The sequence below is a fragment of the Epinephelus fuscoguttatus genome, linkage group LG4 (assembly GCF_011397635.1).
Source record: "Epinephelus fuscoguttatus linkage group LG4, E.fuscoguttatus.final_Chr_v1".
Lineage (NCBI taxonomy): Eukaryota > Metazoa > Chordata > Actinopteri > Perciformes > Serranidae > Epinephelus > Epinephelus fuscoguttatus.
The window spans coordinates 44,108,718-44,129,112 of record NC_064755.1 but is presented as its reverse complement, the minus strand read 5'-3'; the positions used below and the strand labels follow the sequence as shown (position 1 = coordinate 44,129,112).

The following is a 20,395-nucleotide window of genomic DNA, read 5'->3' as shown; positions in this document are numbered from 1 at the left end:
ACACAAATATAATACACATATTATTAGATTCAGTGTCACTTACACTTTCTGAAGATAACATTATATCCGCTTAAAGTCAGAGAAAAAAGACGCTCCTTCTAATCCAGAACTTGCCTGAGAATCTTGACGTTTTAAGGTTTTCTTCAGTATCAAAATAATTCAGTGATATTTGTCTGTATATTCATAAGTATACTGTAAACATGAACTGCTAAGAGATAATTCGGCATACATTTAATGGTGCCAATTTGCCAGTATGTGTAGAAAAGTACAGGGAAAGGAGCAGAGGAGGACATTGTGACCCAAAGCTAAAGAGTCCATGACCACGGCAAGTTACACTTCCTGTTTATCTCCCCATATATCATGGGAACTGTAGTTCCTGTAGTACAAGGAATAATAATCAGTGATGTCAAAATGTATTAATACAGGTTTGTGTTGCATTATCAATATGCCAATGTTTGATACAAAAAAATGTATATGTTTTATATAAATGTGCTTTTTTTTTAACATCATTGTAGATGCTTCATAAACAGAGCCTGGACATTGACACTGTCCTCTATAGAAACCCCCTTTTTAATGCTTGGTGTCACAGATTCAACAATATTGACATGATGACATCACACAGTTGCTGCAGATCCATGATGAGAATCTCCCGTTCCAGCACATCCCAAAGGTGCTCTGTTGGACTGAGATCTGGTGACTGTGGAGGCCATTGGAGTACAGTGAACTCATTGTCATGTTTGAGATGATGTGAGCTTTGTGACATGGTGCGTTATCCTGCTGGAAGTAGCCATCAGAAGATGGGTACACTGTGGTCATAAAGGGATGGACACGCTCAGCAACAATACTCAGGTAGGCTGTGGTGTTTAAACCATGCTCAGTTGGTACTAAGAAAATCTCCCCCACACCATTACACCACCAGCAGCAGCAGCAGCCTGAAGCGTTGATACAAGGCAGGATGGATCCATGCTTCCATCTGAATGTGGTTTTTCCAATCTTCTATTGTCCAGTTTTGGTGAGAAAACCCGTGTGAATTGTAGCCTCAGTTTCCTGTTGTTAGCTGACAGGAGTGGCACCTGGTGTGGTCTTCTGCTGCTGTAGCCCATCTGCTTCAAGGTTGGACAAGGTGTTGTTGCTTCAGAGATGCTCTTCTGCACACCTTGGTTGGAACCAGTGCTTATTTGACTTCCTGTTGCCTTTCTATCATCTTGAACCAGTCTGGCCATTCTCCTCTGACCTCTGGCATCAACAAGGCATTTTGGTTCACTGGATATTTTCTCTTTTTGGGACCATCCTCTGTAAACCCTAGAGATGGTTGTGCTGAAAATCCCAGTAAATACTCAGACCAGCCCGTCTGGCACCAACAACCATGCCACGTTCAAAGTCACTTCAATCACCTTTCTTCATCATTCTGATGCTCCGTTTGAACTTCAGCAGCTCGTCTTCATCATGTCTACATGACTGACTGTATTGAGCTGCTGCCACATGATTGAATGATTAACTATTTGCATTAAGGGCGGTTGAACAGGTGTACCTAATAAAGTGGTCGATGAGTGTATTGTGTGTTGAAAACTAAAAACTTGAACCTGGAACTGCTAAAACATACTATAGCTCTGGGAGCCCTGAACAGTTGAACGCTACACTGGCTCCAAAAGTCTTTTGTGTAATTTGAAGTTATTTAAAATCTTGCTGAAATAAGAGGTTTTTCGAGGCTTCCTTAATTTTAAGTTAAGAGAAAATGTAAAAAAAAAACAAAAAACAAAAAAAAGAAAGAATCTCTCTTATTGACAGCTCTGTAAGAAGACTACTGATTATAAACCTTTACAGTTTTAAAGGCTACTCTGTCCTTTATCTTTTCAATCTGCTCTGTCATTTCTGCAGCTGTCTGACGTCCCGAGTGTTGGGCTGAAAAGCTTCAGCTGTCAGACTGAAACATGACGCACTCTGGAGCTGAGAGGTTTTGATGTGGCGAGCAGTGTTTTGCTGTCAGTGGCGTCTCTGTGAAACATGTATGAAGACACAGTGTTGTTGTTTCTATCAGCTCAGAGTCATCGCTGCTGTCCGTCAGCTGAGTTATTGTTCAGGAGGATTAATGTCTGTGTGACGACGAGTACACACAAGCTCCTCCACCTTGACAGGAAAATGACTTCATCACAACAGTGCGAAAACGTCACACGTCCTTAAAACTAGTTGAAGTAATACCTCTGTATGACACCAGTGAGCTCCAGTTTGAAGGATTTAGATAATAGTTCTATTTCATAAAATTCAGATTTAACAGATTTACTCTTTTACAGTTGTGGAGTGTAACAAAGTACATTAACTCAAATACTGTACCTATGTTCAAATCTGACGTACTTGTACTTAATTTGAGTGTTTCCATTGATACTTCGACACCACTAAATCTCTGAAGTAAATATTGTACTTTCTGCTCCTCTACATTTGTCTGAAAGCTCCTACTTTTCAGATTACAGTTTTTTTTATCCCCTTTCATCCCAGCTTGTAGATTAAACTCCCCAACAGGATATAAAGGAGTTCAAATGAGCTCAACCTGAAACATGCACAACAGTAAAATGACACATACACATTAATGCAGCAGGAATGTTAATCCAAAAACATCAGATAGAAATAAAACACTGACAGCAGGGAACACTTTACTGCACTATCAGTGCCCTCTGATACTTTCACGGTTAAATACAGAACTTTTACTTGCAGTGGAGTATTATTTTCAGGATCTGACTTTGACTTCAGTAAAGGATCTGAATACTTCCTCCACCTCTCCCTCTTGGTGACGGCCCACTGAGAGGTGGAGCAACAGTGAAAGAGGAGAGCTTGACAGTCACATGACCTGAAGTGAAAGTGAAAGTGTGTGTGAGTGACAGCAGAGCTGCAGTGGAGACGAGTCTCTCTGTTTCTCTCTAAAGAAACATTCAACTGAATCCAGCAGGTTTTTCTCAACAACAAACACTGGTGAGTTCACTGTCCTACAGAGACAAAATACACTAAATATTTGCTCAAAGTTTAGTTCAAACCACAATCTGACTGTTTTACATCTTTTACCTTATAAAGAATATTATACCATAGAAATGTGTCAGTTTAGATAAAAACAACATGTGAATTTAGCCAGAAATACAAAACAGAGGTAAAAACCAAAGCACAGTGACTGAACTACAGTCACAGCTAGCGTTAGCTTCAAGCTCATTTACAGGCCTGTTTCCTGTCTGAACTCTGAGCTCCACTCAGACAGGAAGTTACAGTCATGGCAAATGAAAAATGTTTGGCCTGCTTTCAAATATTCCACTCTAATAACAATATAAGCAGCAGTGTAGCAGTATTGTTCTATTATTTGATGTTTGATGTGACAGTAATGGAGAGTTAGTTTAACATAGTTTGATTATTTTTGAAACTTTTATTTGAATAACTAAAGTTTTCAGGTCGACTTTAACAGTGAACTCTGTTTTTATCTGTGAAACAACACGAGCTAACACTCCCCACTGCAGACCAGTCACACTGGTTTCCCCACATGTTTTCATATGCTGGCACATTTAATTGGTTGCTTGTTACCATGGCGACCAATTAATGCCAGCCCAAATAAGCCCTGAGGAAATGCAGTTATCCTTCATATTCATATACTATGCAGACCTGCACAAACAGCATATTTATCAGATTTCAGATGAATGTCTGATGTTACTCATATTGATGTGATCTCTTCCAACCTTCCTGTGTCACTGACAGCATCCCAGGCAGGTGTGCAGACCAGGTGTAAACATAGTGCAGATGGGATTTACAGGAGACACATGCAACGTTGTGGTGGGAGCAATAAACATGAATTAAATAAAGGCTGATATATAAGTGAAACATTATTACTATGAAGAAGAATGGAGCAATTAGGCTGTTATTAATGAAGACAATATCTGATGACTGAAACACAAACAAACAGTGGATGAAGAGTTTTGGTTTGTGTTCATGAAACTTGAACGTGACCATGGATTAAAATCACTTCAGGCTGCAACAAGGTTTAAGTGTGAGTTTACATCAATCTCATTTCATACAAATACCATCACTGAACTGCACATCTGAGCTCTGCTTCACTCACAGCAAATTCATATAACAACAGCATTCAGGATCCTTATATTACATTGATCATAGTTTGATCATGTTAAACAAATAAAAAACAATATGTAATCACAGTTTTGTTGTTTCTCACTTTGTGTCCTCAGAGTGTCGATATGTCTGCTGCCAGCTGTCTGCTGACTGAAGATCAGTTTCTGTGCTCCATCTGTCTGGATGTGTTCACTGATCCAGTCAGCACACCATGTGGACACAACTTCTGTAAAACCTGCATCACTGAACACTGGAATACTAATGTCCCCTATCAGTGTCCAAACTGTAAGAAGGTTTTCAACACCAGACCTGAGCTGCAGGTCAACACTTTCATCTCTGAGATGGCTGCTCAGTTCAGACAGTCAGCTCAACAGAAAGCCAGCAGCAGCAGCTCAGAGCAACAAGTTCCCAAACCAGGAGAAGTTCCCTGTGACGTCTGCACTGGAACCAAACTGAAGGCCCTGAAGTCCTGCCTGGTGTGTCTGGAATCCTACTGTGAGACTCACCTGGAGCCTCATCTGACAAGATCAGGCCTGAAGAAACATCAGCTGATCGACCCTGTGGAGAACCTGGAAGGCAGGATGTGTCTGAAGCACGATAAACTGCTGGAGCTGTTCTGTAAGACCGACCAGATGTGTGTCTGCATGCTCTGCACTGTTTTAGACCACAAGACACATGATGTTGTTCCTCTGAGAGAAGAATATGAAGGAAAGAAGGCCGAGCTGGGGAAGACAGAGGCTGAAATTGAGCAGATGATTCAGAAGAGACGACTGAAGATTGAGGAGATCAAACACTCAGTGGAGCTCAATGAGGAAGATGCAGACAGAGAGATAGCAGATGGTGTTCAGGTCTTCACCGCTCTGAAGGAGTCTGTTGAGAGAAGCCAGGCCGAGCTCATGGACACGATCAAAGAGAAGCAGAGAAAGACAGAGAAACAGGCTGAAGGCTTCATCAAAGAGCTGGAACAGGAAATCTCTGAGCTGAAGAAGAGGAGCACTGAGGTGGAGCAGCTCTCACGCTCTGAAGACCACCTCCACCTCCTCCAAAGCTTCATGTCCTTGAACACTGCTCCACCCACCAAGGACTGGACAGAGGTCAGCGTCCGTCCACCTTCATATGACGGGACTGTGAGAAGAGCTGTGAGTCAGCTGGAGGAGACGCTCAGTAAACAGATGAAGAAGCTGTTTGAGGTCGAGCTGAAGAGGGTCCAGCAGTCTGCAGTGGATGTGACACTCGATCCTGATACAGCACATCCCTGGCTCATCCTGTCTGATGATGGAAAACAAGTTAAACATGGTGATGTAAAGAAGAATCTGCCAAACAATCCAGAGAGATTTGATTATTGTCCTAATGTCTTAGCAAAGCAGAGTTTCTCTTCAGGAAGATTTTATTATGAGGTTCAGGTTAAAGGGAAGACTGAGTGGGATTTAGGAGTGGCCAGAGAGTCGATCAACAGGAAGGGATCAAACACACTGAGCCCTCAGGATGGTCACTGGATGATATGGTTGAGGAATGAAAATGAGTACAAAGCTCTTGCTAGCCCTTCAGTCCATCTCTCTCTGAAGTCTCGGCCTGAGAAGGTGGGGGTGTTTGTGGATTATGAGGAGGGTCTGGTCTCCTTTTATGATGTTGATGCTGCAGCTCTTATCTACTCCTTTACTGGCTGCTCCTTCACTGAGAAACTCTACCCATACTTCAGTCCCTGTGTTAATGATGGTGGTAAAAACTCTGCCCCTCTGATCATCTCTCCTGTCAATCAAGCACGTAGGAGAAGTATACCTCGAGATATTTCATTTTAACTAAAACTAATAGGGTCAGTCACACAAAGTAGAACAACCATTTGATTTCCTACAGAAAGATTCACTCTCATTTAATGTAATAAATGTATATTATTGGTGATGTACTGTGAATACATTGTTGATTTTTTAGATTCTGATCAATGTGGTTTTTCCCCTTTTTTTCTGTAAATATTTTTCCTTGAAGTGGCACATTGCAGTTTACTACTTCAACACAGATATTTAACAACACTGGTGATATTAACTCATGTGTAATCTAATTTATTTTAACTACCAATTAAATGCCTGGGTGCCAAATTCAGAACTTTTATTGTCTGATAATTGTTTACTAGTCCATACCCATTGGTAGCTTTGTCACCTTCTACCTATGCCAGTCCTCAATGCCTATGTGCAGTTTCACATAGATTGACCACGTCAGTGAGTAGAAAAACGTGGGACAGACAGAATGACTGACTGACAGAATGACACACTGACAGTTTCCGTGATTATGTACAGCATACCATACCATGACTTAGTCATACCAAACATTAGAAACAACACCAACATTGGTCCACAGGGGGAGCCACAGCGATCGGTCGCATTTTAGCCATTTTGAAGCATTTTTCTGTTGTTATAGCGCCACCCAGTTGCCAATTAGAGTTAAATTTCTCCAGTCACCTTGAGGCGTCCTGTTCTACATATCTACCAAGTTTAGTAAAAATCCATATGGCGGTTAGGCCTAGATAAGAAATGAGCTCTCTAGCGCCCCCATTTTGTTTGATGGGGTCAATAATGGAGGGGTCCCCTCAGATTATGTGTGGTCATATGCCTACAAAGTTGCGTGGTGATGGGTGAAACCCTTGAGATGTTATACACCTTTATGTGATGAGCCACGCCCTCCACAATATTCATTGCCTTATAGAAGCTCAGTTTTAGGAAGTTTTCCAACTTTTGCCAAGAGGGAACTTTAGATATTGCTCCCTAGATTATGTTCACCCAGTTTCATGCAGATCGCTCAAACTTCCTAGGAAGAGATCCATTTGAAGTGTTTTTCAAAAAATTCAAAATGGTGGAAAATCTATATAAGCGGAAGTTATGGGTTCTTGAGGCAAATGTGTTCCTCATGAGGAGAGGCATCTCTGTGCAAAGTTTCATGTCTCTACCACATACGGGGCATGAGATATGCCCATTCAAAGTTTGACATTTCAATGGGTTGCTATAGCGCCCCCCTTTGGCCAATTGATGTAATATTGCTTCATTGGCATCCTCCCATGACCCTCTACCACTGTGCCAAATTTCACATGGATTGACCAAGTCAGTGAGGAGAAAAACGTGGAACAGACACACACAGAGTTTTCGTCATTATATAGTAAGATATACGAAGTGTTGCCAATCATCCTCTGTTTGAACAATGTTCAAACAATATGAACATTGTTTGTTCACATAAGGTTTTCAAAGTAAAGTATTTTAGGGATTTTAGGTTTACCGTTTCTAATCAAAGTTAAGGAATTTCTGCGTGGTGTGTTTTCAGGGGAAACTTTAAGATAAATTCTTGATTCACTTGACATTTAGTTTTAACATGAACAGAATCTGATCATAAAACATTCAGCTGCAGTGGTTTTACATATCGACTGTATAAATAAAGTCACAACGATTCACATTCTGGAACCTCAAGTGTGGCATTTCGGCTGCTGCCATCTTGGATTTTTGGAGCAAGAAGTGACCAAATTTGGACGAGAAGCTGAAGCTACTGAAGAGAGAGGAGTGGATCTGCTCACAGAGTACAGTATTACTTACTATAAAGTTGGACATTTTAACATGGTTAAGATGGTCTTGACTACAGCCCTGCCATAGACCTCCAAGTCCAAGTCAAGTCCAAGACCAGGTCCAGTCGAGTCCGAGTCAAGACCAAGTCCAAAGGCAGTCGAGACCAAGTCAAGACCGAGTCCTATTCAAGACCAAAATTGGCGATAGTGTCTTTCAATGCTAAAATTGTGATCTAATCACTGCATATAATTTAGGTTTGAGGTTCATTACAGGTTTCTACATTCAGGTGCACTCTGGAAATCAATCAATTGCTGTATTTGTCCCCAGTGGGGCAATTAGTTTCACAGCAAGTGGGAGCAACACAAAGTACAAAAATACAGAAATACACACAGCATAATAAACACATTGTGGACAAGCCTAATAAATACTCACTCATACTTAAGTTAAAAAGATTAAGATATTCCACACTATTGAATAAGCTATCTTTTCCTTCTGGCGTTTAGAAGAGCGATAGCGGAAGGAACAAAGGAGTGCTTGTATTGAGCACAGACTCAATAAAAGAACAATAAAACATAGTCATCAGGGTAGAATCAACCTGGAATTTAGCAAGTTTTCTAAGACAAAAAAGATGCTGCTGACTTTTCTTATAAATCGAGTCCTTATTTTTCTCGAATGTCAGCTTGTTGTCAAGAATAGTGCCTAGGACTCTACAATTTCAACTGCCTGACCATCAATCACTGTGAAGTCAGGAGATGAAGGCTGCACGCGTCTAAAATCAACACACATATCCTTTGTCTTCCAAACATTCAAAGATAAAAAAAAATTCCTGACACCTTTTTAAGAAATAATCAATTAATTCAGCAGGCTCACTATGACCGTGTCGTCCGCGAACTTCAATATATGGCGGTTTTCAAAGGTGCTACAACAGTCATTTGTGTACAGTATGTACAGCAGAGGAGAGAGGACGCATCCTTGAGGTGAGTCAGTAGATGATACAGATAGATCAGAGAGCTGACTATTAACTCTGACTCTTTGTGTTCTGCAAGTCAGGAAATCCAAAATCCAGCCAACAATACTGCCTTCCAGACCAAAGTTGTTCATCAGTCTCTGGATTAGTAGATGAGGCTGAATAGTATTGAAGGCAGATGAAAAGTCAACAAACATCAATCTAACATGATTGTTAGAGCTCTTAAGGTGCTTGTAGATGTGATTAACAAGACATCATTGGCTGTCTTTACAACTACATACAAAGAACAATACTTACTGAGTGACTGACCTCAATTTGTCAACTCTAGTGTAGAGTAGATCACGGCTAGCCGGCTGTGCCATGGCTGTGCCAGGGCTGCAGCACCCCCTAGTGGTGGCTTCAGCCACTGCATCTTTCACTCGGGAATAACTTTAAACTGAAAACATAAACATAAAAAATATTTAAAAACAAACTTTTGTGACGTTATGGGTAGAATATGTTAAAACAGAGGAAAATGGTTGCAAAAAAACTTTATTAGCCTATTTACTGAGGAAAGGATTTTGTGTGAAAATACCTGAAGGAAGCCACGGCACAGTCGCAGTTGGCAAGCAACACTGACGAGCAGCACAAGGCCACATTTGGTGCCCTGTAAATCCAGGTATGATGTGGCTTTATTAATAACACTGCCTAATAGCACTGCTGCTGGGCATTAAGTAAAGTGTTTATTTCGGTTGCTGTATTTTGTGTGTTTGTGTGGGTACGCTCACATTGAATAATGTGCCACATTATATTGCCTAAAAAAAAATCTCCGATTTTTTTCACAAAAAAATCCGATTCACGATTTAAATCGATTTTTTCCCTTCCTACTTACAAAAAAAGTATTTGCAGCCTGGTAGCACATACCTGGGGTCCAAAACTTTCAGCATGTGAATAAACTCTGGCTTTTCCATGGTAGCCTATATATGGGCACCACATCTCTTGCAATATACATGGCAACTGCATCTGTGATCGCTTTCCACCGGACCCCTTTCTTATCATACAGCAGAGTTTCCCCTACCATCATATTGGATCACAACAGAAGTCATTTAAGGTTACCTTTCCTATAGAACAGGTCTATACCTTGTCCTTTTATTAAACAAACTAAATAGCCTTATGTTACAGGCTGAGCCTGATGTGTGTGGCTTGTGTGTGTGTGTGTGTGTGGAGCTGTGTATGTGTGTAGTTGATGTAGGAGGTATGAGACATTAGTGCGCCAGATGTGGTGTGTGACGTCAGACGGATGCGCCCCAGGAAGAAAGTGAGGCATGTGTTATGTTGTTTACATCGAGCAGCCACAGTGAAGAAGCCTACACAGTTCTGCATATTGTTTTTGAGTTATTTCCCTCTATGTAAACATCAGACACTGATGAGAGAGGCTGTGCATCATCCCTGCAGTGCTGAAAATAAAGTCCCGTTGTTTATGTGTTGTTGCCACAACGAGCTAACACAAGCTAAAGGAGCTAATGGTCTTTGGAGGTCCCTTTACTACGGTTCGGGGGTCTGCCAGCTTGGCGTTGGGAACACTTATTCATCTTATTTACACAATGGCATGTAATTTCTGTCCCTACACGGTGCGCGTCTAAAATCCTCCTCTGCTCTCTGTGTCGCACACGCCGGAGTTTGGCCCTGATGCGTACACACACACACACACACACACACAAACACACACAGTTGAGCACAGACACAGACACAGGTGTGCACACAAAAGCGCTGAAGAACTCGTTCCCTTTCTTGAACGGGAGCCCAGCGTGGAGCGGCGGTGGTGGATTGTAAATAGAAACTCGATTTTCATTAAAACAAATCGGCCTAAACTACAAATTCGAATTAATCGATAAAATCGATTTATCACCCAGCCCTAACACACACACACATGAAGCGCAAGCTTCTCAGCCAGCGTTGCTGCATAGATGACGGGGGCGGAGGTGGTATTTTTTGTTAAGGGTTCTATTGGTAGAATTAAACAAAGTCTGCAGATCTGATACCGAATCAGATGCCAGGAACAACTTTAGCAGTTATACCTGGCCGAGACCATGGAGCTATTGGCCGAGACCGAGGCAATTCCGAGTCCAGTGAGGCACGAGAGCGAAAAAAGTGCAAGACTTCAAAAAAGTGGTTTTGAGACCGGACCAGAGACCGGGACCGGAGTACTACAGCCCTCGTCTATGGAGACTGACTCTGTTTTGGAGCCAGCCTCAAGTGGTCATTAGAGAAACTGCAGTTTTTGGCACTTCCACATTGGCTTCATTTCTCAGCCTCCGAGGTTGCAGCTTGGGTTTTACACACCAGAGAAGAAGAAAAGTTTTGTCTCAGCCGTCTGTTGTGTTATTTTCATTTCATGTTGTCCTCCTCTCTGCAGACTGTTTGTACAGCTCCAACAAAGTGAACAAAAACTCAACAAATAAAAAAGTCAAACTGGATTTGTTTTTTTGGTCACATTTACTCAAGTACTGTACTTAAGTATAAAGTACAAGTACCTCAAGTATTTCCATTTTATGCTACTTGATACTTTTGCTACATTTCAGAGAGAAATACTTTACGTTTCACTTCACTTGCTATATTGATGTAACAGCTTTACTACTTTTAAATTAAAGAATTAAACAGAACATGATCAGTATATAAAATATTGTTGCCCATTGTTCCAGATCAATCTACCTTTATTATATCTAATCTGTATGAAGTAGGTAACATTGAATGAAATGTCATCATTAAAAAAAAAAAATCCAGGTGCAGTAAAGAACATACAGCAAACAAGACATTCAACAATTACTCAAGTCTTGTACTTAGTTACAACTTTGAGGTACTTGTACTTCACTTGAGTATTTCCATTTGCTGCTATACTTTGACTCCACTCATTCTTGTTGGCAAATATTGTACTTGTACTCCACTACATTTATTTTAAAGCTTAGTTACTTTACAGATTCTGATTATTAATGACAAATATATTAAACTAATAAATGTAGGCTGCATTACTGTAGATCAAACTGCTCAGAAGTATATAAACTAATTGAAGTGAGCTCCATCTTTACCAGCTGTAGGTTTAAAGTGATGAACACATTAATGCATCAATAATTATAATCCAGTGATATAAAATATATTGTTTTGAAATGGGCCAAATTCTGCATAAAGAGTTCTCTTAGTTTCTCTACTTTAAATGTATTTTGATTCTAACACTTCTGTACTTTTACTTTAGATGCATTGCTGTAGATTAAACTCCCCAACAGGATATAAAGGAGTTCAAATGAGCTCAACCTGAAACATGTACAGCAGTAAAATGACACATACACATTAATGCAGCAGGAATATTAATCCAAAAACATCAGATAGAATAAAACACTGACAGCAGGGAACACTTTACTGCACTATCAGTCATTTTACACATACTTCTAATAAATGTTCCTGATCAAACTTTTACTGAGGGAAGGATTTGAAGAGAGGATTTTTACCTGTAGTGGAGTATTGTCACAGTGTGGTATTAGTACTTTGACTTCAGTAAAGGATCTGAATACTTCCTCCACCTCTCCCTCTTGGTGACGGCCCACTGAGAGGTGGAGCAACAGTGAAAGAGGAGAGCTTTAAAGTCCTGAAATCAAAGTGAAAGTGTGAGTGACAGTGACAGCAGAGCTGCAGTGGAGACGAGTCTCTCTGTTTCTCTCTAAAGAAACATTCGACTGAATCCAGCAGGTTTTTCTCAACAACAAACACTGGTGAGTTCACTGTCCTACAGAGACAAAATACACTAAATATTTGGTCAAAGTTTAGTTCAAACCACAATCTGACTGTTTTACATCTGTTTTACCTTATAAAGAATATCATACCATAGAAATGTGTCAGTTTAGATAAAAACAACATGTGAATTTAGCCAGAAATACAAAACAGAGGTAAAAACCAAAGCACAGTGACTGAACTACAGTCACAGCTAGCGTTAGCTTCAAGCTCATTTACAGGCCTGTTTCCTGTCTGAACTCTGAGCGCCACTCAGACAGGAAGTTACACTCAGAGCTGTAGACAGGGCAAATACTTCAGGTCAATTAGGGACTCAGGGGTTGTGAAGATAAACTGTATTATATTTAATTTCCTGCAGTTCCCCTGTGGATCAATAATATCTTAACTGATGATAATACATCATATTTTATGTGTTGATTATATAGACTCTGAATCTGCAAAGTAACTAATAACAAACAGTATTAAATTAATGCAGTGAGAGTAAGAAGTACAACATGTCCCTGCAATTTTTGGAAGCACTTCACATTACAGCTCCGTAATAACATGATGATAGTGAGGTAATAGTTTCATGATGAAGAGGGAATAATTAAGTAGTAACACGTAATTACCAAAGTAATAACCAGGTAAAGCTTGGTATTAACAGTGAGTATATCTGGGTAATATTAGACTGAAATGTATGTAACAGTGATAGAACTTGTCTCACTCCCAACTCAGCAAATACAGATGATTGGTCGGTGGCCCTCTGTGTCACATACAGACGCACAGAGGCATCCTTTAGTGGTGGCATGAGACACAACAGGCGGCGGCATTCTTTGAGGCTACAAGCAACTGCTGTTGTATAAAGAGCGTGAAAGTCTGCAGAGGGCGGGCGGGAGGTGAAGTGTTGGGGTAAAACAAACTTTGGTGTGTAATGTAACCTGGGAGTCCACTGTTCATGTCCTGTGTCCAACTAAAAGTCAGTGGTGTAATTTTTATGCCTCTGTGCCGGCGATAGCTGTGGCCGGAGGAGTTATGTTTCCAGGTTGTCCATTAGTTCATCTGTTATCTCAAGAACGCCTCAAGGGAATTTCCACAGATTTGGCACAAATGTCCACTTGGACACAATGATGATGAGCTGATTGTTTTTGGTGGTTACAGGTCAAAGGTCAAAGTCACTGTGACCTTGTTTGTGTCATTCTTGTGGCTGCAATGTTTCATGAACAGCTTGAGGGAATTCCTTCAAATTTGGCACAAACGTCCACTTAGACTCAACAATGAACTGATTAGATTTTGGTGGTCAAAGGTCAAGGTCAGTGTGATCTTGTCTGACTCATTTTTGTGAATGTGACATGTGAAGAACAGTTTAAGGGAATTTCTTTAAATTTGGCACAAACGTCAACGTGGACTGAAGAAAAAACTAATTAGAAATTTGTTGTCGAAGGTCAAAGGCGAAGGTCAGTGTGACCTCACAAAACATGTTTTTGGCCATAACTCAAGAATGTATGTGATAATTATGACAAAACTTCACGCAAATGTCTAATATAGTGAAATTATGAAGCGATGACAGAGAAAGTTGAGTGGTGTGCAGGGCAGTTATTCTAGTTTAATAATAACATAATGTGCTATTATGTGTAGCATACTACGCTAGCGATGTATGTCACGTACATGATGTGACCTTGCATCAGTAATGTAAACCTAACATACTTTTGACACCTAAACCTAAGGAGGTAAACAAAAAAAACAACAACTTTTAACCCATGTTCTACGTTTGTTTTGAAAACAGATTATTTACATCTTATGAGAAAATACATTTTTTTGAAAATTATTTCTTTTTTTAAAGACACATTATATGTGACAACCTTTAATGGACACACCATCCCTGAGCATCAAAAACTGATGCTGGGGGCTACTTGACCGTCACAGTCTGACATGTAGGACCACTGACCAGGTGGCACTATTGGACAAATTGGGAGTGAGAATTAGGGATAGACCGATATGGATTTTTTAGGGCCGATGCTGATACCGATATTTTTCCATCACCCTTAGCCGATGACCGATTATGGACTGCCGATTTTCTTGAGCCGATATTTGGGGCCGATACTGCTTTTGCTCCCTCAATTTACATAAAAAAAAAATGACACAATGATAACAAATATTACAGGTCTCAAGTTTAAAATAAGAAACATTTATTGAACAGTAAAATACTAAAACAAGATGGAAAGTTGAGGTAGAACAGGTATATTATTATTATTATTATTATTATTATTATTATTATTATTATACATTCAAATAAAAAAAAAGAGTTCAGTGCTCTTGAATCTTCCAGTAATGTCTTTATAAAATAAACAAATATTTAAGCTACTAAGCAACTACTGTACACAGTAGGATTCGCTGCATGTGCACTGCAGGGTCTTCCGGCAACACAGAGCTGCCCGTGGATGCCTGTCTGTAAATGATGCCAGGGAAAAATAAATCTGCGAACCCATGTGTGTATTGGCCAATGCTGATACAAGTAAAAAACTCAAATATCGGCCCAATATATCGTCCGGCCAATGTATCGGTCTATCCTTAGTGAGAATGCGCTTGGTTATAAGAGGCCAAAAACAAAGGGTAATAATCGGGAAACAAATTTAAAGATAGCAGCGAGGTTAAACTTCTTACTTAATAGTAATGCTTGAGTAACACTGTCGTAACCTGTTAACAACAACATTGTTGTATCAAAGCAATGTTTAGGTTTAAAAATGGTAATATGCTGACATTAATGGGGTAATTAAAGCCTGATGATAATGAGGTGACACAGGTTGATGTTTTTATAATATTATTGGACACTGACACAGAAATACTTTTAAAATCTCATGAAAATTCTTGGAAGTCAAAATTGATGACTACCACATTATAATGCTGAAAGTCATCCTCCATTTTTGTTCCAAACTGTTGTTTCAAGGCGAATTAATGCCGTGACTTGTTACCTGGAAAAACTTGTGTAACTTTCTGTGTAATAATGATGACTCAGGGCTGCAAAATGTAAATATTTCTATTTAATCGACACTACTTTCAAATAAACACATTGGATACTATTGATATGTTGAACATAATTAACCTTTCACACTTGAAAGGAATGCGTTTACATATATTATGTTAACATATATTTTTATTGGAATATTCACCTCACATGACATGAATGGTTGATTTGGATACAAACTGACACAAAAAATAGCTTTAACCTGAGCCACACCCAAAAATAACTGAATGAAAATATGTTTCTGACAAAACAGACATCTGAGTTTTGGTGCAGCATTTGAATTAAATTTTTTTCTAAAACAGTTAAAACAAAAGCATATCCCATCACCATCCAGTTACCTTTGACTTTGTCAGAGATGGGCAAGAACTCTTTCTCCACTTTCTGCCTTCATGCATTTTGCATATTTTAAGAGCGAGACACCTGCAAAGGGTGAAACCTTAGCTTTCCCCTTACTGTTACCTGTGGACCTCTGCAGTCACAGCAATATTAAGTTGTTTTTTTGTTTTTTTTTACTTTTTGTCCTCAGAGTGTCGATATGTCTGCTGCCAGCTGTCTGCTGACTGAAGATCAGTTTCTGTGCTCCATCTGTCTGGATGTGTTCACTGATCCAGTCAGCACACCATGTGGACACAACTTCTGTAAAACCTGCATCACTGAACAATGGAATACTAATGTCCCCTATCAGTGTCCAAACTGTAAGAAGCTTTTCTACACCAGACCTGAGCTGCAGGTCAACACTTTCATCTCTGAGATGGCTGCTCAGTTCAGACAGTCAGCTCAACAGAAAGCCAGCAGCAGCAGCTCAGAGCAACAAGTTTCCAAACCAGGAGAAGTTCCCTGTGACGTCTGCACTGGAACCAAACTGAAGGCCCTGAAGTCCTGTCTGGTGTGTCTGGAATCCTACTGTGAGACTCACCTGGAGCCTCATCTGACAAGATCAGGCCTGAAAAGACATCAGCTGATCGACCCTGTGGAGAACCTGGAAGGCAGGATGTGTCTGAAGCATGATAAACTGCTGGAGCTGTTCTGTAAGACCGACCAGATGTGTGTCTGCATGCTCTGCACTGTTTTAGACCACAAGACACATGATGTTGTTCCTCTGAGAGAAGAATATGAAGGAAAGAAGGCCGAGCTGGGGAAGACAGAGGCTGAAATTCAGCAGATGATCCAGAAGAGACGACTGAAGATTGAGGAGTTCAAACACTCAGTGGAGCTCAGTGAGGAAGATGCAGACAGAGAGATAGCAGATGGTGTTCAGGTCTTCACCGCTCTGAAGGAGTCTGTTGAGAGAAGCCAGGCCGAGCTCATCGACACGATCAAGGAGAAGCAGAGAAAGACAGAGAAACAGGCTGAAGGCTTCATCAAAGAGCTGGAACAGGAAATCTCTGAGCTGAAGAAGAGGAGCACTGAGGTGGAGCAGCTCTCACACTCTGAAGACCACCTCCGCCTCCTCCAAAGCTTCATGTCCCTGAACACTGCTCCATCCACCAAGGACTGGACAGAGGTCAGCGTCCGTCCACCTTCATATGAGGGGACTGTGAGGAGAGCTGTGAGTCAGCTGGAGGAGACGCTCAGTAAACAGATGAAGAAGCTGTTTGAGGTCGAGCTGAAGAGGGTCCAGCAGTCTGCAGTGGATGTGACACTCGATCCTGATACAGCAAATCCCTGGCTCATCCTGTCTGATGATGGAAAACAAGTTAAACATGGTGGTGTAAGGAAGAATCTGCCAAACAATCCAGAGAGATTTGATTATTGTCTTAATGTCTTAGCAAAGCAGAGTTTCATTTCAGGAAGATTTTATTATGAGGTTCAGGTTAAAGGGAAGACTGAGTGGGATTTAGGAGTGGCCAGAGAGTCGATCAACAGGAAAGGACAGATCACAGCAGCTTCTAAAAATGGTCAATGGACGATATGGTTGAGGAATGAAAATGAGTACAAAGCTCTTGCTAGCCCTTCAGTCAGTCTCTCTCTGAAGTCTCAGCCTGAGAAGGTGGGGGTGTTTGTGGATTATGAGGAGGGTCTGGTCTCCTTTTATGATGTTGATGCTGCAGCTCTTATCTACTCCTTTACTGGCTGCTCCTTCACTGAGAAACTCTACCCACTCTTCAGTCCCAGTCTTAACTATTGTGGTAAAAACTCTGCCCCTCTGATCATCTCTCCTGTCAGTCAAACACGTAGCAGCAGTTTGTATAGAGATATTTTGTTTTAACTGAAACTAAAAGCATCAGTCACACAAAGTAGAACAACCATCTGATTTTCGACAGAAAGATTCACTCTCATTTAATGTAATAAATGTATATTATTGGTGATGTACTGTGAATACATTGTTGATTTTTTAGATTCTGATCAATGTGGTTTTTCCCCTTTTTTTCTGTAAATGTTTTTCCTTGAAGTGCCACATTGCAGTTTACTTCAACACAGATATTTAACAACACTGGTGATATTATCTCATGTGTAATCTAATTTATTTTAAATACTGTATTACCTGTCTTTGAGACTGTTGAATTAAATGTCCTTAAATTCCTGGGTGCCAAATTCAGAACTTTTATTGTCTGATAACTGTTGACTGCACAATGAATCATTTTACTTTCAGTGCTTTAAGTATATTTTGTTGATAATACATACTTTGACTACAGTAAAGCCTAACTTTACCAAAGTGAAGTTCTGAATGCAGGACCTTTACTTGTAATGGAGTATTTTTACAGTGTGTTAATAAAGGATCTGGACACTTCTTCCAGCTCTGCTCTTAAAAACACTGTTGATATCTCTGTGTTGAGACTCGGTGCAGTTTTAATGAAGCTCATAATTACATCTGACAGCCTGCATTAACACAACTTCTGCTTTCTGTCTGATGTGTTCTACCCCTCCTCCTCGTAGCCTCGAGGCTACATGGAGGCTAATAAACTCTCTCATCTCTGTCTGAGGACTGCTGTGATGATAGTTATCACCTCCTCCTCTCTGTATGAATACAGTCAGAGCTCTGTGAGCTCAGCGCTTCACGTCCTCTCATCTTTACGAGGTCAAAGGTCACAGTGGAAAATCTTAGAGCTTCATATGTGATGGGCTGCCACACAACATACAGAGGAGAGGACACTTTAACCTTCTTTACTCTGAGCGTTACCATATCTGACACAAAGGTCAGAGGATGGACACTATCCACAGACTGTATAATAGTCAACGTAACCTCATACAACGGTTCGTATCATATCTTACAAAAATGCACATTAACAAACCCCATAAATGGTGTCTTCACATTACGTACCTGACATAAAGTTACAAACTTGACTTAAAGTTACAACGGTTAAGTTTAGGAAAAGAAACATGGCTGAAAGTCATCACGTTATATGTTCAACATTACGTACGTAACTTAAGTTACATAGGTTGGCTTTAGAAATGGAAAGTTAAGCAGGTTAGAGTTAGAAAATAAATATGGTTGGGTGACATCACATTATATGCTTAACTTAAAGTTACGTACTTAGCGTAAGGTTATACACTTAACATAATGTAATTAACGTTAAATTACATAGACTAGATTTAGGAAAAGAAACATGATTGGATATCATCACGTTATATACTTTACTTAAAGTTACGTACTTATGTAAGTTGTTAAGTTATGCAGGTTAGGGTTAAGAAAAGAAACGTGGTTGGATGTTGTCATGTTATATATCTAAGGTAAAGTTACATACTTAATGTAAAGTTACACAGGTTAGGGTTGGGGAAGTAAAGTTGCGTAGTTTAGGTTTAGGAACCGAAATATGGTTGGTCGTCATCACATTATATACTTAAGATAACGTTCTGAACGTTAAGTTACTTACTTAACATCAAGTTACACAGGTTAGGGTTAGGAAAGTTTTGTAGGTTAGATTTAGGAAAAGAAACATGGTTGGGCATTGACATGTTATATACTTTACGTGGAGTTACATTCTTAACATAGTGTTACGCAGGTTAGGGTTAGGAAAGTAGAGTTATGTAGGTTAGGGTTAGGGAAAGAAACATGGTTGGGCAGCGTCACATTATGTACTTAATGTAAACTTTCGTACTTAACGTGTAATTATGCAACATACTTAACATAAAGTTAAGTAGGCTGGGATTAGGAATGTAAAGATAGGTAAAAGAAACATGGTGACAACGTACCTTAAAATAAATCAGAGCTCACTCGGTTTAAATTTAAGACAAGAACACTGATCTCCGGGGGCAACACAAGTCCTGTGTTGTTTGACCAATTCACCACGCCAACCTGCATCCTGTCATCACATTGGTCATGCAATTGCAACCTTCCTGATTACGTGGGTTATATACAAAACGTGGTACATCACTTTCTATAGGTATACATACTAATGGTGCATGAGAACAGGCATTGAGATGTCACCCATTGGTTTGTGGACTTTTTTTTATTTCCTGTTAAAGAGAACTTTTTGGGGAGTTTTTCCCTTATGTGAGGGTCCAAGGGACAGAGGGATGTCGTATGCTGTAAAGCCCTGTGAGGCAAATTGTGATTTGTGATACTGGGCTCATAAATAAAATTGATTGATTGAATTGATTGATTGACTAGCATTTTGAGGCCTCCAGTTTAGCATTTTAGCCATTGCTACCTTGATTTGTTGGGTCCAGAAGTGACCGTATTTGAACAAGAGGATGGAGCTGTGGAGGAGGGAAGGTTGGATCTGACTGAGAGCCTGAGGACACTGTCATGGTAGCAACTTGTCAAGGTAGCTACGCCCAAAAGCAAGCCCTGCTTTATCGTGTATTTTACTCTAAATGGAAGCATAATTTACAAAATGAACATCATGTTTATGAAAGAGAACTTGATATGAGTGACTGAGACCATAAACTCATTAAAAGAATGTTAACTGAGGTAAAAACTCAAGGAAAAAGAATAACTCTTTTATGCAATCAAACTTCTTTCTGCAATCACTGGAGTCACCCCCTGCTGGCTGTTAGAAAGAATGCAGGTTTAAGGCACCACAGCATTCCCTTCACTTCTCACATTAAACCACAGATGAGTGAGAGACTGACCTCTACAGC

At 40.2% G+C, this 20,395-nt stretch overlaps 5 protein-coding genes across 18 annotated transcripts in view; 2 read left to right on the top strand and 3 right to left on the bottom strand.

Annotated features, from left to right (window-relative positions):
* Nucleotides 1-6,209, top strand: part of LOC125887007 (E3 ubiquitin-protein ligase TRIM21-like) — a 144,184-nt gene extending 137,975 nt beyond the window's left edge. The window contains exons 1-2 of one of the 4 annotated variants that reach the window (XM_049573456.1): nt 2,868-2,964; nt 4,215-6,209. In XM_049573456.1, the coding sequence (XP_049429413.1) occupies nt 4,224-5,897 (1,674 nt within the window). In that variant the 5' untranslated portion in view covers nt 2,868-2,964; nt 4,215-4,223 and the 3' untranslated portion in view covers nt 5,898-6,209. Of the gene's footprint in view, nt 1-2,867; nt 2,965-4,214 lie in introns of those variants that run through there. The other 3 variants (XM_049573457.1, XM_049573454.1, XM_049573455.1) reach the window with 3 other exon arrangements.
* LOC125887021 (E3 ubiquitin-protein ligase TRIM21-like) overlaps nt 1-18,069 on the top strand; it is a 156,041-nt gene extending 137,972 nt beyond the window's left edge. The window contains exons 1-2 of one of the 4 annotated variants that reach the window (XM_049573495.1): nt 2,871-2,964; nt 15,897-18,014. In XM_049573495.1, coding sequence (XP_049429452.1) covers nt 15,906-17,579 — 1,674 coding nt within the window. In that variant the 5' untranslated portion in view covers nt 2,871-2,964; nt 15,897-15,905 and the 3' untranslated portion in view covers nt 17,580-18,014. Of the gene's footprint in view, nt 1-2,870; nt 2,965-12,256; nt 12,351-15,896 lie in introns of those variants that run through there. The other 3 variants (XM_049573499.1, XM_049573497.1, XM_049573496.1) reach the window with 3 other exon arrangements.
* LOC125887009 (E3 ubiquitin-protein ligase TRIM21-like) overlaps nt 1-20,395 on the bottom strand; it is a 403,613-nt gene that overhangs the window by 227,034 nt on the left and 156,184 nt on the right. The gene's annotated exons all lie outside the window — the stretch shown is intronic.
* LOC125887010 (E3 ubiquitin-protein ligase TRIM21-like) overlaps nt 1-20,395 on the bottom strand; it is a 400,559-nt gene that overhangs the window by 242,869 nt on the left and 137,295 nt on the right. The window lies entirely within an intron of this gene.
* LOC125887032 (chemokine-like protein TAFA-5) overlaps nt 1-20,395 on the bottom strand; it is a 93,556-nt gene that overhangs the window by 56,255 nt on the left and 16,906 nt on the right. The window contains exon 1 of one of the 2 annotated variants that reach the window (XM_049573512.1): nt 115-313. The exons of the other annotated variant lie outside the window; for it this stretch is intronic. The gene's annotated coding sequence lies outside the window, so the exon portion shown is untranslated. Of the gene's footprint in view, nt 1-114; nt 314-20,395 lie in introns of those variants that run through there. 2 annotated transcript variants of the gene reach the window in all.